Source organism: Pseudophryne corroboree, chromosome 6, assembly GCF_028390025.1.
Source record: "Pseudophryne corroboree isolate aPseCor3 chromosome 6, aPseCor3.hap2, whole genome shotgun sequence".
NCBI lineage: Eukaryota > Metazoa > Chordata > Amphibia > Anura > Myobatrachidae > Pseudophryne > Pseudophryne corroboree.
Window position 1 is genome coordinate 533,711,583 of NC_086449.1, and position 15,021 is coordinate 533,726,603.

At 40.1% G+C, this 15,021-nt stretch overlaps 1 protein-coding gene across 1 annotated transcript in view; it reads right to left on the minus strand.

Annotated features, from left to right (window-relative positions):
• PLXNC1 (plexin C1) overlaps window positions 1-15,021 on the minus strand; it is a 241,814-nt gene that overhangs the window by 99,795 nt on the left and 126,998 nt on the right. The window contains exon 19 of the mRNA XM_063927616.1: window positions 4,618-4,751. Within this exon, the coding sequence (XP_063783686.1) occupies window positions 4,618-4,751 (134 nt within the window). The remainder of the gene's footprint in view (window positions 1-4,617; window positions 4,752-15,021) is intronic.

Genomic DNA, 15,021 nt, shown 5'->3' on the forward strand with positions numbered 1-15,021 from the left:
GTTCATTTATTATTTAACTGGTTCCAGCCAGTATCCACTCCGTGCTAACAACAGTCTGGTTCCAGCCAGTATCCACAGCAGCTGTTTTATCTTCAGCAACCCAGCTTTTCCTGGAACACCAGCTGGCACAATCCTGGGTTATCTCCATTGCTACAGTCGGGCCTGGTAAGGACTTTCCATCTAGAAGATCATAAGAACTATCTCACACTACCAGTGCCCTGTGGCTCCTGCCATCCTGTAGTACCCAGGAACTGTATTTATTCTTTGCTGACTTTTACGTTTTCTTTTACTGCTGCTGTGTTGCGGAGTTGTCATAATAAACATCATTGACTTTTATCCAAGTTGTCGTGGTCACGCCTTCGGGCAGTTATTATTCATGTTACTTACATGTCCAGGGGTCTGATACAACCTCCCAGGTTCCGGTACATCTCAGCCCCTACAACTGAGGCTGCCTCCCGTCAGCTCAGGCCCTCAGTTGTGACAATTTCAGACCTTTAAATCCTCACCTACGATAGCTAACAAACAGAAATATAGAGACGCTAAGACCCAATTCGACCATACTCTGACACATATGGATAACAGATTCCTTATAGCAGGTAAACACAAACTCTTTCAATATGGAGATAAGCCGAGCAGAATGCTTTCCAACTTACTTAAAACTGACAAAGGGCCCCAATATGTGACAGCTTTGAGGGATTCGACCTCAGCAATACGGACCGAAGGGAAGGCGATCACTAACGTCTTCTACTCCTTCTTTAGCGATTTATACTCTCATAGTAATATCGACCAACCTACCAAAACCTCTTTTTGGGACACACTACAGTTGCCTCAGATCTCCCCAGAACAATCAGAATCCCTTACGGCCCCTGTTACTATCACTGAAGTGACGGAGGCTATTAAAGCCCTTAAGACACTGAAGACACCAGGCCCCGACGGTTTGTCCGGGGAATTCTTTAAATTACTCTCACCTAAAATAGTAGATTCTTTAACGGCATTTTTCAATTCCATTTTTTCCAGCCTTACTATCCCACACTATTTTAACTCAGCTCTGATCCGAGTGATACCCAAACCTGGCAAAGACCCACTCCTCCCGTCTTCCTATCGCCCTATTTCCTTACTTAATGTAGATTACAAATTATTTACTAAGCTATTAGCAGACCGACTAAAATTTATCCTGCCTGAAATAATCCACAGTGATCAAACCGGTTTTATCTCAGGCAGACACTCGGTGACCAATATCCGTAAAGTTCTAACAGTTTTACAATCCCTGAAGGAGGTTGAAACGGGTGACCCTGCCTTCCTATTATCATTGGATGCGGAAAAGGCATTCGACCTGGTGACGTGGGATCACCTATTTGAGACACTCCGACGCTTCGGATTCTCAGACCAATTCGTGGCCATTATACAAACCATATACCATAATGCATCTACACAAGTCTTCACAAATCGATATTTATCTCAGCCCTTAACGATTCATAGGGGGACCAGACAGGGATGTCCTTTGTCCCCTTTACTCTTTGCAGCAGCATTAGAACCCCTGGCTGTAGCATTGAGACAATTATCAACCTTCTCGGGAATATCAGTGGGGAAAAAGGAAGTTAAACTTGGACTATTTGCGGATGATATGATCTTATTTGTTTCCAACCCACGCACTTCGATACCTGCCATTTTTGACACCATACACCGCTTTAGTACCTTTGCTGGCTACCGCATAAATACCCATAAATCCGAACTACTCCCTTTGACTAACATAACAGACCCTCTTCTTTATTTTGACTTCTCTTCCCAATTCACGCTGACCCCTACTAAACTAAAATACTTAGGTATCTATATCCCCTCGGTACTCTCCCGATTATATCTATTTAACTATACACCCATTATTCAACAAATCAAAACACGGTTAGAATCTTGGAAAGACCTCAAACTTTCACTGTTGGGTAGGGTAGTGGTGATAAAGGCTATTATCTTCCCAAAATTGGCCTACCTACTTCAGATGCTCCCCGTTACGATCAATAAGCAAGACACCATACTCTGTTCGCAAATATTCTCAAAATTTATTTGGAAAAACTCAAAACCACGCATGCCCAAAGCCCGAACTTATGTTAATAAACGAAAAGGCGGGCTGAGTATGCCCAATATAACGATGTTTGCTAGGTCAGCATTGTTTAAGTTTGCCTCAGATTGGCTTTTACAGTCAGACATATTCACGAATCTGGAACTGGAAGAGGCATTGTTCTCTCCTTACTCACCTGCAGCATTGCTTCACACACCGAAGGCCAAACTACCTCAGGAAGTTAAGACTAATATCTTGTTTTGGGACACTTATAGGGCCTGGGCCTCCATCCATAAACTATTTGGTACTGATCCATATGAGTCACCATACATACCCTTATGGGGAAACCCCAACTTCCCCTCCTCTTTAGACAACCGCCACTTCTACACATGGAAATGTAAGGGGATACACGCTATTAGAGATGTTTTTGACCCTGGTGGAAGGATGCTCTCCTTTTTGCAATTGCGAGACAAATTCTCTTTACCCCACTCCAACTTTTTCATGTTTCTCCAAGCACGCCATTATATCAACTCTCTTAATGACCCATTAGGTAAAGTGGCCTCTACTCGAACAGTTCTCGACACTCTCACGTTCTGCAGACAAAATCCCTTCAAAATCCGATATCTTTACAATGACCTGATTGAAGTGTCAGCCCCCTCTTGGTCCCCTCTCTCTGATTCCTGGCGGCGGGAACTCCCAGGGGCACCTGACATGGGTGAGACCTCCACGAACATTGACCGAGTCCTCAAGGCCTTAAAGTCCGCTAAATTACTAGAAATACATCTAAGGGTAGTAAACAGGATGTATATATCCCCCTCCCAAAGACAACACTTCCGCCCGGGTGAGTCGGGCAATTGCCCTAAATGCGGAGTAAGTGGAGCATCCCTGACACACAATCTCTGGTTATGTGGGAAAATTAAACGTTTCTGGTGTAAGATTCTCCAATATTTATCCCGACTACTCAAAGTAACTCTCCCTGCTCTGGTGGCCCCGCTGCTGTATGCTGACTTTTCGCCCTGGTTGTCACAGTTAGATCTCACCCCGATGATCCCTCTACTGACTGTGATGGTCACGGTAGTAAAACAAGTTATACTGAGGCACTGGATATATAAAACTGCCCCATCAGTAGGTGAATGGGAATCCGCTTTATTGGATGTACTATTTTGTGAGAGAAAAATGGCCACCTTCCAAATTGAAAATGGAGTTATACTTTTTCATAAAAAATGGGGAATGTATATTGAAAGTCTGCCCCTGGACAGACGTGAATGCATTTGGAGGGTATTCCGGGACGGACACAACGTGGTACTGGACTAACAGGATAACGGGAACTATTAGCTGATCTCATGTACCTTAAAGATAGAATTACTGAGTAGACCCCACTTATAACATAGACCCTCCAGAAAGGTTATACTACACACTACAATGCTCACCCCAAAACCAGGACTTCACTTCCTAATCCAGACTGTGCTTCTGACTAACCCCCCACTCCATCCACCCCCCCCCCCCCCCGACAATATATACACTATTTGTTTATAGTATCTCTGCAATATTTCTTTCTCTTTACTTTCCATCTCTATCCTTTCCTTTCCTGTCTCCCTTTCTTCCTAACAGCTGTGATGTTTAGTTTACATATTATGTATGTTACCTGATGTTAGGGGTAAGGGTGCACCCCGGTGAATCATACCCCCTAATATTGTGTCAGACAGCTGAGTAGAAATTACTCTAAGTGAAATGTTTTCGCTTTTCTTTCCCTCTTACTACAAAAAAAAACAAAAAAGCTGTACAGCCCTCAATTTACTCTATTTTTATTCTTTTGAATTTGATTGTTTGGGTCGCTGTTGAATATTCTTGTAACTCGACCCTGGTAACTTATGTTGTGACTCTATGGCTGTCTAATAAAGAAATTTATTTAAAAAAAAATAGTGTATTAAATGACCTTCAGGCTGTGTGTATAAGGTGTATATGAAACATAAATGCATTCTGTGCTTAGACTTTGGTCCCATCACCACAATATCTATGGTATGCAATTATTACAAACTACGGAAAAATCCGATATCCAAAATATTTGGATAAGGGATACTCAACCTGTAGATGAAAATTAATTTATGTGAGTTGTCTTTAATAACTGAATTACAGGAACAATTTCTTTCTGAAAAGTACAACCTAGCAAAACATGTGCAACACAAGTTGCTGTTCCTGACTCCTACACCTAGCTCATTCCCCTCCCATGTTATATAAGGCAATAAAACTGGGAACCCTGCCAGTTTCACTAAATTATGGGCAAGTTCACAGATCCAGCACTTTTTCTGCCTCTAAACAAACTTCATACTCAAGCAGAATGCAATATAAGCAATCTCAAAAATGTCGCCTAAAGACTTATGTACTATCACCAAATTTTCCCACAGCAATTAGATTTTATCTACTGTACCTGGTGCAAGTTACTAAACACAATTTGACCAAGTTTATAATTGGTTGATGTGGTCCAATACAAATGTAACACCTAAATGTAATGTTAGTAAGGAGCATAACTGAATGTAAATAATAATTGTTTATGAAAAAGTTACCTGTCTTTGACTGAGAAATCACGCTGGTCCTCCAATGTGTGGATCAATAAGACCATAAACCCTTGGTTCTCAAATATAGTCTTCAGACTAGTTATGATTTCCTCCTCTTCTGCTGTTTTTCTAGCTTGGAATGGCTTAAAAAAATAAAATAAAAAAATAAAATCACAAATTACTGTCTTGTCCTCTATAATTATATTTGTGGTTCTCATATGCATTATATTTCCCCTATACAGTATTAAGTATACTTGGTGTTGCCATGTAAGAAATATAATACTACACAAAGCTATTTATTTGTGCATATACAAATAGCAAGCCTATAGACCTAATTTCAAGCCTATTGTTTACAATAAAATGTTGTGGTTACATTTCTCATGCAACCCTCTGTAAATCTATGTAAGTCAATTGTTGTCAGCCAATTCCCCGTGCATCCACTAATTGCTGTGCTTGGGGGAGGCTCTGTCTCTTTAAGCCTTTGGGCCGATAGTCTACATCCCACCAAAACAGCATACCTCATACCAGTGGTTCCCAAACTTTTTCAGTTCGAAGCAACTTTAGAGTCTCCATAATTATTTCAAGGAACCCTGAAGCCAAATTAATCACTGAGCTGTCCCATTTCAAAAATAGTTGGGTCGAAACAACTTGATAAATATTTAGGACAGGACAACTTTGGGGGGGGACGGGACAGTTAGCTTCCTGATGGATGGGATCCTGGCAGTCAGCATACCAACTCTGGGATCCCGAAGGAGGACGCAATACCAGCGCCTACATACCGACGCTGCTCGGGATGCCGGCATCACATTACCGACAGCCAGCATCCCGATCATCCTCACAGTGGGATGGGCTGGCGTCCTGCCGTGGTGGGGTGTGTGTGTGTTAGGTTTAGGCAGGAGAAGAGGGGTTAGGGAGCAGGGACAGGAAGGTTAGGGTTACGGACCGGGAAGGGATAGGTTTAGGCACTTAGAAGGGAAGGTTAGGAATCATACTGGGATGGTTAGGTTTAGGCAGGAGAAGAGGGGTTAGGGAGCAGGGTCTGGAAGGTTGGGGTTAGGTTTAGGCACTTAGAAGGGAAGGTTAGGAATCATACTGGGATGGTTAGGTTTAGGCAGGAGAAGAGGGGTTAGGGAGCAGGGTCGGGAAGGTTGGGGGTTAGGTTTAGGCACTTAGAAGGGGAGGTAAGGCATCATGCAGGGAGGGTTAGGTAACAAGCGGGGAGAGTTAGGGTTAGGCACTGACAAGGGAGGGTTAGGGTAGGGAAAAGGTGAGGGTTAGGGGGATTAATGGAGGTCTGTCGGTATTCTGATGGACGGGATGCCGCTGTCGGTATACTGACAGCTGGCATCCCATCCATCGGCAAATCATACTGAACCCTTTGGGGGGACTGATGCACTAAAGACAGTGATGCCCCGATGATCTAAAATTGAGGGCATACCTAGTGTCAGCATTCACAAAAAGAGAAAAACTGTGCTAATATTACCATTGCCCCCTCCATGTCTCTCCCATAGCAGCTCACTCCATGTCACCCTCCATCATGTCTCTCTCATTGAAGCCCCTTCCATTTCTTTCTCATTGCAGCTCCCTCCATGTATCTCCCTTTGCAGCCCCCTTCATGTTTCTCCCTTTGCAGCCCCCTCCATGTGTCTCCCATTGCAGCCCCCTCCATGTGTCTCCCATTGCAGCCCCCTCCATGTGTCTCCCTTTGCAGCCCCCTCCATGTTTCTCCCATTGCAGCCCCCTCCATGTGTCTCCCTTTGCAGCCCCCTCCATGTGTCTCCCTTTGCAGCCCCCTCCATGTGTCTCCCTTTGCAGCCCCCTCCATGTTTCTCCCATTGCAGCACCGTCCATGTGTCTCCCTTTGAAGCCCCCTTCATGTCTCTCTACCCCCCTCCCCCACATAGTTCCCCATGTGGCCCCCTCGAGGTATCTCTAGTTGTGATTGCCAGTGACGCTCAGCCAGGAGGCGAGATGTGGAACCCTATTCAGCAACAGGCAGCCTTTTGACTCACTGCCTGGTGCTTTCCAGTGACAGCTCCCGCACGCTCCCCCGCTCATTACAACTCTCCATTCCCCTCCCGGCTTCAACCCCATTCCTGCCATGCACAAAAAAAACATAAATAAGCAGGAAAAATTACAGACGGCCTCGTTAGGCATCGGTTGGTGACAGTGCTGCGGCACCCAGGGAGCCTTGACGCACAGTTTGGGAACCACTGACTTAAGGGGGGTACTCACGGAGAAATCCATGCTTAAAATCTAAGCAATCTGACTAGATTGCTTAGATTTTAAGCACAGATCACTCGTGTGTAGCTTCCTCAGCGATAGCGATGCGCCGCCCCGCACATCGCTATCACCGCTTCTAGATTGAGCCTGGTGAAATGAGCGGCCCCCGTCCTCCCCCTGCATCGCTCAGCACACCTCGTGCTGTGCTGAGCGGCGGGAGAGATGTGTGCTGAGCGGTTCGCTCAGCACACATCTCTCCTGTGTATACCCCCCTTTACACTATTCTGAGTTGGGAGCAAAGCAAAAAAAGCAAGTAACTTAGGGGGTCAATCCGACCTGATCGCACGCTGCCATTTTTCGCAGCGCAGCGATCGAGTCACTACTGTGCATGCGTATGCACCGCAATGCGCAGGCACATCGGACGGGTACAAAGCGGATCGTTGCTGTGCGATGGATTTAATGAAGAATCCATTTGCACAGCCGATCGCAAGGTGATTGACAGGAAGAAGGCATTTATGGGTGTCAACTGACCGTTTTCTGTTTGGGAAAATGTAGGCGTGTCCAAGCGTTTGCAGGGAGGGTGTCTGACGTCAATTCCGGGACCAGATAGGCTGAAGTGATCGCAGCGGCTGAGTAAGTTCAGACCTACTCAGAAACTGCACAAAATGTTTTTGCAGAACTCAACTGCATAGACGTTTGCACACTTGCAAAGTGAAAATACACTACCCTATAGGCGGCGACTATCTGATTGCAGTGCTGCAAAAAGTAGCTAGCAAGTGATCAACTCGGAATGACCGCCTTAGTATCTGGAATGAACTAGGGCCCTCATTCCGAGTTGATCGCTCGCAAGGCGATTTTAGCAGAGTTGCACACGCTAAGCCGCCGCCTACTGGGAGTGAATCTTAGCTTCTTAAAATTGCGACCGATGTATTCGCAATATTGCGATTACTAACTACTTAGCAGTTTCAGAGTAGCTTCAGACTTACTCGGCATCTGCGATCAGTTCATTGCTTGTCGTTCCTGTTTTGACGTCACAAACACACCCAGCGTTCGCCCAGACACTCCCCCGTTTCCCCGGCCACTCCTGCGTTTTTTCCGGAAACGGTAGCGTTTTTTCCCACACGCCCATAAAACGGCCTGTTTCCGCCCAGTAACACCCATTTCCTGTCAATCACATTACGATCGCCGAAGCGATGAAAAAGCCGTGAGTAAAAATACTATCTCCATTGTAAAATTACTTGGCGCAGTCGCAGTGCGAATATTGCGCATGCGTACTAAGCGGAATTTCACTGCGATGCGATGAAAAATACCGAGCGATCAACTCGGAATGAGGGCCTATGTCTACATTTTTTTACATGCAGGGTACATATTAGCAGCCGTACCAACAAATGTGGGGCAGCTTTAGTTTTACACAGCAATTTAGATCTGAGTTTGGTAATGCTGCTCTGAAAGCTAAATATCTGCATCTTAAATGTGCCCCACTCGCAGTATAACATGGTTTACCAAGGTCCAAAGTTACATGCTGTTTTTTTATGTGCTCCCAGCACAGAATCAGCCCCCTGGGTTTGAAGCAGGTACTATTGTCATGTTCTCTGAGGGACAGTGTAGGACTAGTGGGACGGGAAGTTGGTCAGCTTAAACATACAGTATACAGTATGTGTAACTAAAATTCCCTGATTTAAATGGAGCACAGGTGACAGTGTCATAGGTGAGTTCAGAGCATGCAAGATTTTTTATTTTAATAATTTGGTCACATACCTCTGGCACCACATGTAGAAGAAAAGTGCTATGGTATAAAGCTGGCCATACACCTTAAGGTTAAATGTCCAACCATCTACAGTAACTAGTTGGCTGATTAGAATAGAAATATGGTAATATACAGAAACAAATGACAATCTACCATTTGCTCCCAAACACTGTAAAATGAACAAAAACCATCATTAAGACAAATTGGTTAAATCAATTTGATATCACTAATTTGACTGAATGTCCATTTTTATCAGTTTTTGGCATTTGGAAGCAATTGGTCGATTATCAGTAGAGAGAGCACCACTTTCCGTCAAATTCAATCTGACATGTCGACACGCCCCCAATTATGCAAATCAAGCCATAATCACGCCCCTAACCACTCCTCCAACACTCCCACTTTTCCTCCCCTTCTGATGTTGTTTTATATGAAATAAGCTTACAAAAGGAGATATAAGCGTCGTTTAATCATTGAAAAGCCTCCTGTTTATTAACTGTTAGATGTTGCAGCAATGTATATAATTTCCAATGCTGAAATAAGCTTACAAATGAGTTATAAGCTTTGTTTAATCATTGAAAAGCCTCCTGTGTATTAACTCTTAGCTGTTACATCGTCTTATATAATTTCCATTTGATTTGTGTGTTAACGCTTAGTTGCGCCAGTAAATGTTATTTTCAGTTGATTTATAAAATAAGCGTGCAAGCTACGAGTATTAAACCCGAATAAAGCGGTGTTTAAATGTTGATTAAACGTATCTAGCATTATTTTTTGCATACATAGTGATATCAAACAAGATGTCTGGGATTCTGTGTCATATAGGTGAACTCAATCCTTGAGGTTTGTGACAGATGAGTAATCCATTAATGTAATGGACACACATACAAGACAGCTGGGGTGCATTAAGAGTTTACTATATGTGTATTTTAAGCTATGATGTTTGTTACAGATTAGTAATACTGTATTGATCAGTACACACAGACAAGGCCGTTTGCTTTAATAAAGATTTGACATTGAGACTAGTAAACCATTATTGACCAGTACACACAGACCAGTCATTTTATTTTAATTACAAAGAAGTAATACTTTATTGATCAGTACACATAGACAAACCTGTTTGCTTTAATTAGGAGTTGACATTGAGAACTAGGTAGTCCTTATATTTGTTTATAGTTACAGTTATTTGACTGAGCCATGCAAACAGACAAGAAAGCTGCAGGGTAATTAAGTTCTGTTACTAGGGATATGATAATTTGTAAGGCTGGGGAATTTGCTAGTGACCGAAGGTTGAACTAATAGGGCAAGCAGACATGACCAGACTTGTTTGGTTCATTAATTAAGGTCTATCAAGAGTGCTATGAGAATTCAATTTGTAATTGATGTTCAGACATGTTTTCTATATGTCTATATATATATGTCTATATATATATATATTAGATATATCAGTTTATCAACTATGCATATTATATTGTTACACTGCTGATATGTATCATAAAGGTCTGAGTATGTCATAAAATTGTTACTGTTCCCTTGATATTTTAGAATATAAGGCATGTCCAGACCTGTATATTAACGAAAAAAAGATTTACACCAAATACCACATATTACTATGTATTACAACGTATATATCGCTGCATTCATATCATATATAACTGTGTATTAAACCGTTTATATCGTTGCATACCATAGATTACTGTATATTACACCGTATATATCGCTGCATACATGCCATATGTCACTGTGTATTAAACAATGTATATCGCTGCATACAGACCATATATTACTGTGTATTACAGCTTGTATAGCACTGTATACATACCACATATTACTGTGTATGACAACGTGTACATCGCTGCATGCATATCACATATTACTATGTCTAAAACTGTTTATATAGCTGCGCACCATATATTACTGTATATTACATCGTGACATGTCCAGACATGTATATTAACGAAAAAAGATTCACACCATTTATATCATTGTATACATACCATATATAACTGTGTATTAAACCGTTTATATCGATGCATACCATAGATTACTGTATATTACACCGTATATATCGCTGCATACATGCCATATGTTACTGTGTATTAAACAGTGTATATCGCTGCAGACAGACCACATATTACTGTGTATTACAACGTTTATATCGCTGCATACAGACCATATATAACTGTGTATTAAACCATTTATATCGCTGCATACCATAAATTACTGTATATTACACTGTATATATCGCTGCATACATGCCATAAGTTACTTTGTATTAAACAGTGTATATCGCTGCATACAGACCACATATTACTGTGTATTGCAACGTGTATATCGCTGCATGCATACCACATATTACGGTGTATTAAACCGTTTATATAGCTGCACACCATATATTACTGTATATTACATCGTGACATGTCCAGACCTGTATATTAACGAAAAAAAGATTTACACTAAATACCACATATTACTGTGTATTACAATGTATATATCGCTGCATACATGCCATATATAACTGTGTATTAAACCGTTTATATCGATGCATACCATAGATTACTGTATATTACACCGTACATATCGCTGCATACATGCCATATGTTACTGTGTATTAAACAGCATCTATTGCTGCATACAGACCATATATTACTGTGTATTACAACGTGTATATCGTTGCATGCATACCACATATTACTGTGTATTAAACAGATTATATAGCTGCACACCATATATTACTGTATATTACATCGTGACATGTCCAGACCTGTATATTAATGAAAAAATATTTACACCAAATACCACATATTACTGTGTATTACAACGTATATATCGCTGCATACCATAGATTACTGTATATTACACTGTATATATCGCTGCATACATGCCATATGTTACATACCACATATTACTGTGTATTACAACGTGTATATCGCTGCATGCATATCACATATTACTGTGTACTACAATGTGTTGTACAAATCAACGTATCAACAAATTTATGGGATAATTTGTTTAGAAGTCACTTTCCCAAGCATCAGAGGAAAAATCCATCAGTATCTATCTGTTATCCCTGTGGCAAATGTCAAGCATGCCAATATATTCATATCACTCAGAAGTTCTCTGACAGAAATAACAATAAAACAGAAATAAAAAGCTTCATTAACTGCTCCACACATTTGGTGTAATTTACTGCTTAATAGGCCCATGCGTTTATAAATATATCGGCATGACTAAGATGCTTTTTAAAAACGAATATTGGATCATGTATATATCATTAAAAATACACAAAGAGATATAAGCAACATGAAGAAAATTACAAGTGTGGCGAGACACTTTCTACGATTCCACAATAGTAATCACAAAAAGGTGAAAATTTATGATCTAGAACAGGTTGAGTTAGGGATAAGTGTTGGTAACATTACTAAGTAGTCACTAAAGAAAAAATCTAGATAGATTTGCCTGTTGAATACTATGACTACATTATGATTAAATAAGGAGATACACTACACATCCTTTATTTGAAAATCTGGGACCATATGTCAAAATCATATTCTTGGTAGTATTTTTAATGCTTATTAATGGTGGGTTTACTTCATATCCATAACATGGATTGGCAAAGAGGCCGCTGAACCTATATCTGGCCTTAAGCTATGCTACTTTGATCCATTCTAATCTTTTACCCTAAATGCTAGAGTAGAATGCCAATATGATTGCTTGTACTTAATAGAAGTACATATCTCATTGGGGTATGCATGCACAAACATATTTACAGTAAAAAGTTTTAATAACTATTGGGTCACTAGGCATATCATGTCATCATTTTCCTAAATAGGATCTGTTATGTTAAAGTAGCCCGTTACATTATTACCAACATAACATATGAGTATTGTTACTATTCAATTTAACTCATCTGTGTCTTATTTAAACGATATTTATTTATCAAATATATAATGATTCTGGAACACATAATACTGTTGTAGATAGGAAGATTGCACATGATCACATAGTATTATTTGTTTAAAAATGATACCCCATAAGGGTATTACATTAGTAAAATATAGGAATATATACGATTCATCATGATAAATTCAGTTATATCATCTGTTATGTTGATATTCTATTTACAATATTTAGTGGTACAACATGCATGAAACATCTTAGATTTAGGAACGTTTGGAAATATTTATGCCAAGCACATCTATATGACACAAGGACCTATATGATTACTGTACACTGAGTTAACTAGTTAGTCATAAATCATTACAGATCTATTTTGTTTTGTTTAGCGATCTTATATATCTTGATTCATATCTTTGTAGTGACCTGTAGTATATGTGTATATACCAAAATCATCATGTAAAGGATTACAGTAGCCGAAACTGTTTATCGGTTTTCATATTTATGTCAGTGTGAGATTACTGTATCTTATTTAAACGCTATATATTTATCATATATATTATGATTCTGGAACACATAATACTGATGTAGATAGGCAGATTGCACATGATCACATAGTATTATTTGTTTAAAAATTATACCCAAATTATAGGATAAATATCCAGTGGCACTGCCCTGGAGATTATCACAACCTTGGGATGGTGATACATGCTACCTATTATATAGCCTGTTCCCTAGAGTTGATTTTTTTTTTTTTAAATTCACATTCAATACCATTCATATATATCAATCACATTAGCTTACCAAGTTGCAATGCTACAGATGCACTAATGCACTGTCCTAGCATAATTGGGCAAAACAACAATTCGCACAACAGTCGCTGAAACGGCGAACGAACAATTTGCAACGCCCTCGATCGGACATAACAGCATAAAGAAGATTGCTAGGCCGTTGGTCATGGGGATACATCACGGCTGTATCAACCCGAACAAACGCAGACCGCATCGACCAAGAATGAACGACAAAGATTATAATTCAATATTTTACTGATCTTAAAAGAAATTGTCGTATTCCGAAGATGATGCACCTCAACGGATTAGGATTGCGTTACAAACTGTATCAAGCGTCAGTAACGTGGCCGCTGTAACAGCAAAATAGAGACAATGACACAAGAACAGCAGAATAGTTCTGGGGAAATGTTAATATTTGTTGCAGGAATTCCTGGTAATACTACAGCGGTTGATTGTGTAGCAGCAACACCCAATATTTTTTATCACGGACGACCGACATAGCTGGTGGAATTCAAAATACAGAACAAGTAGACCAATACGCTGAAATACAATTTTATGCGTTGATGGGGTAAGATACTGTAAGATGTTGAGAACATTGGGGTGTAAATGCCGGATATATGTTAAAACCCATTAAAGGTTTGAGCCAAAGTGCTAAATGTAAACATGACATTATTAAAGAAGTTGTTGAGCCGTATATGAAAGGCCTACCAAAATACATAGATCGGTCAGTTAAGACAACTGCTTTTATTAAAGCCAACATACATCATTTTGCAGAAATAATTGAAACCGATCCGTGACTAGGCATAATCGGCTACGTTTGAAACATGTTTTAAATTTAAATGTCTGTAAAAAAACACGAATTAAAACTGTGTAACATACAAAATCTCACAGTTATTCCGGCATGTAAAGGTGTAACAGTTTGTAACAATATTAACCAGTTTGAGAAAGCGCAAACAGCGCAGGGAACAGGAGGTAAGCGAGTAACAGTGCGCTAGGGATATGGAGTTAGAGTAAACGACTGCCAACGTATTACCGATTGACTAAGCACAGCCTGACAACATTTTTGGTGTAAGCATTTTTATACACGTTGTAATACACAGTAATATGTGGTATGTATGCAGCGATATACACTTTGTAATACACAGTAATATGTGATATGCATGCAGCGATGTACACGTTGTAATACACAGTAATATGTGGTATGTATACAGTGCTATACATGCTGTAATACACAGTACTATATGGTCTGTATGCAGTGATATACACTGTTTAATACACAGTAACATATGGCATGTATGCAGTGATATATACGGTGTAATATACAGTAATCTATGGTATGCAGCAATATATACGTTGTAATACACAGTAATATGTGGTATTTGGTGTAAATATTTTTTCATTAATATACAGGTCTGGACATGTCACAATGTAATATACAGTAATATATGGTGTCCAGCTATATAAACGGTTTAACACACAGTAATATGTGGTATGCATGCAACGATATACACGTTGTAATACACAGTAATATGTGGTATGTATACAGTGCTATACACGTTGTAATACACAGTAATATATGGTCTGTATGCAGCGATATACACTGTTTAATGCACAGCAACATATGGCATGTATGCAGCGATATATACGGTGTAATATACAGTAATCTATGGTATGCATCGATATAAACGGTTTAATACACAGTTATATATGGTATGTATGCAGCGATATATACGTTGTAATATGTGGTATTTGGTGTAAATA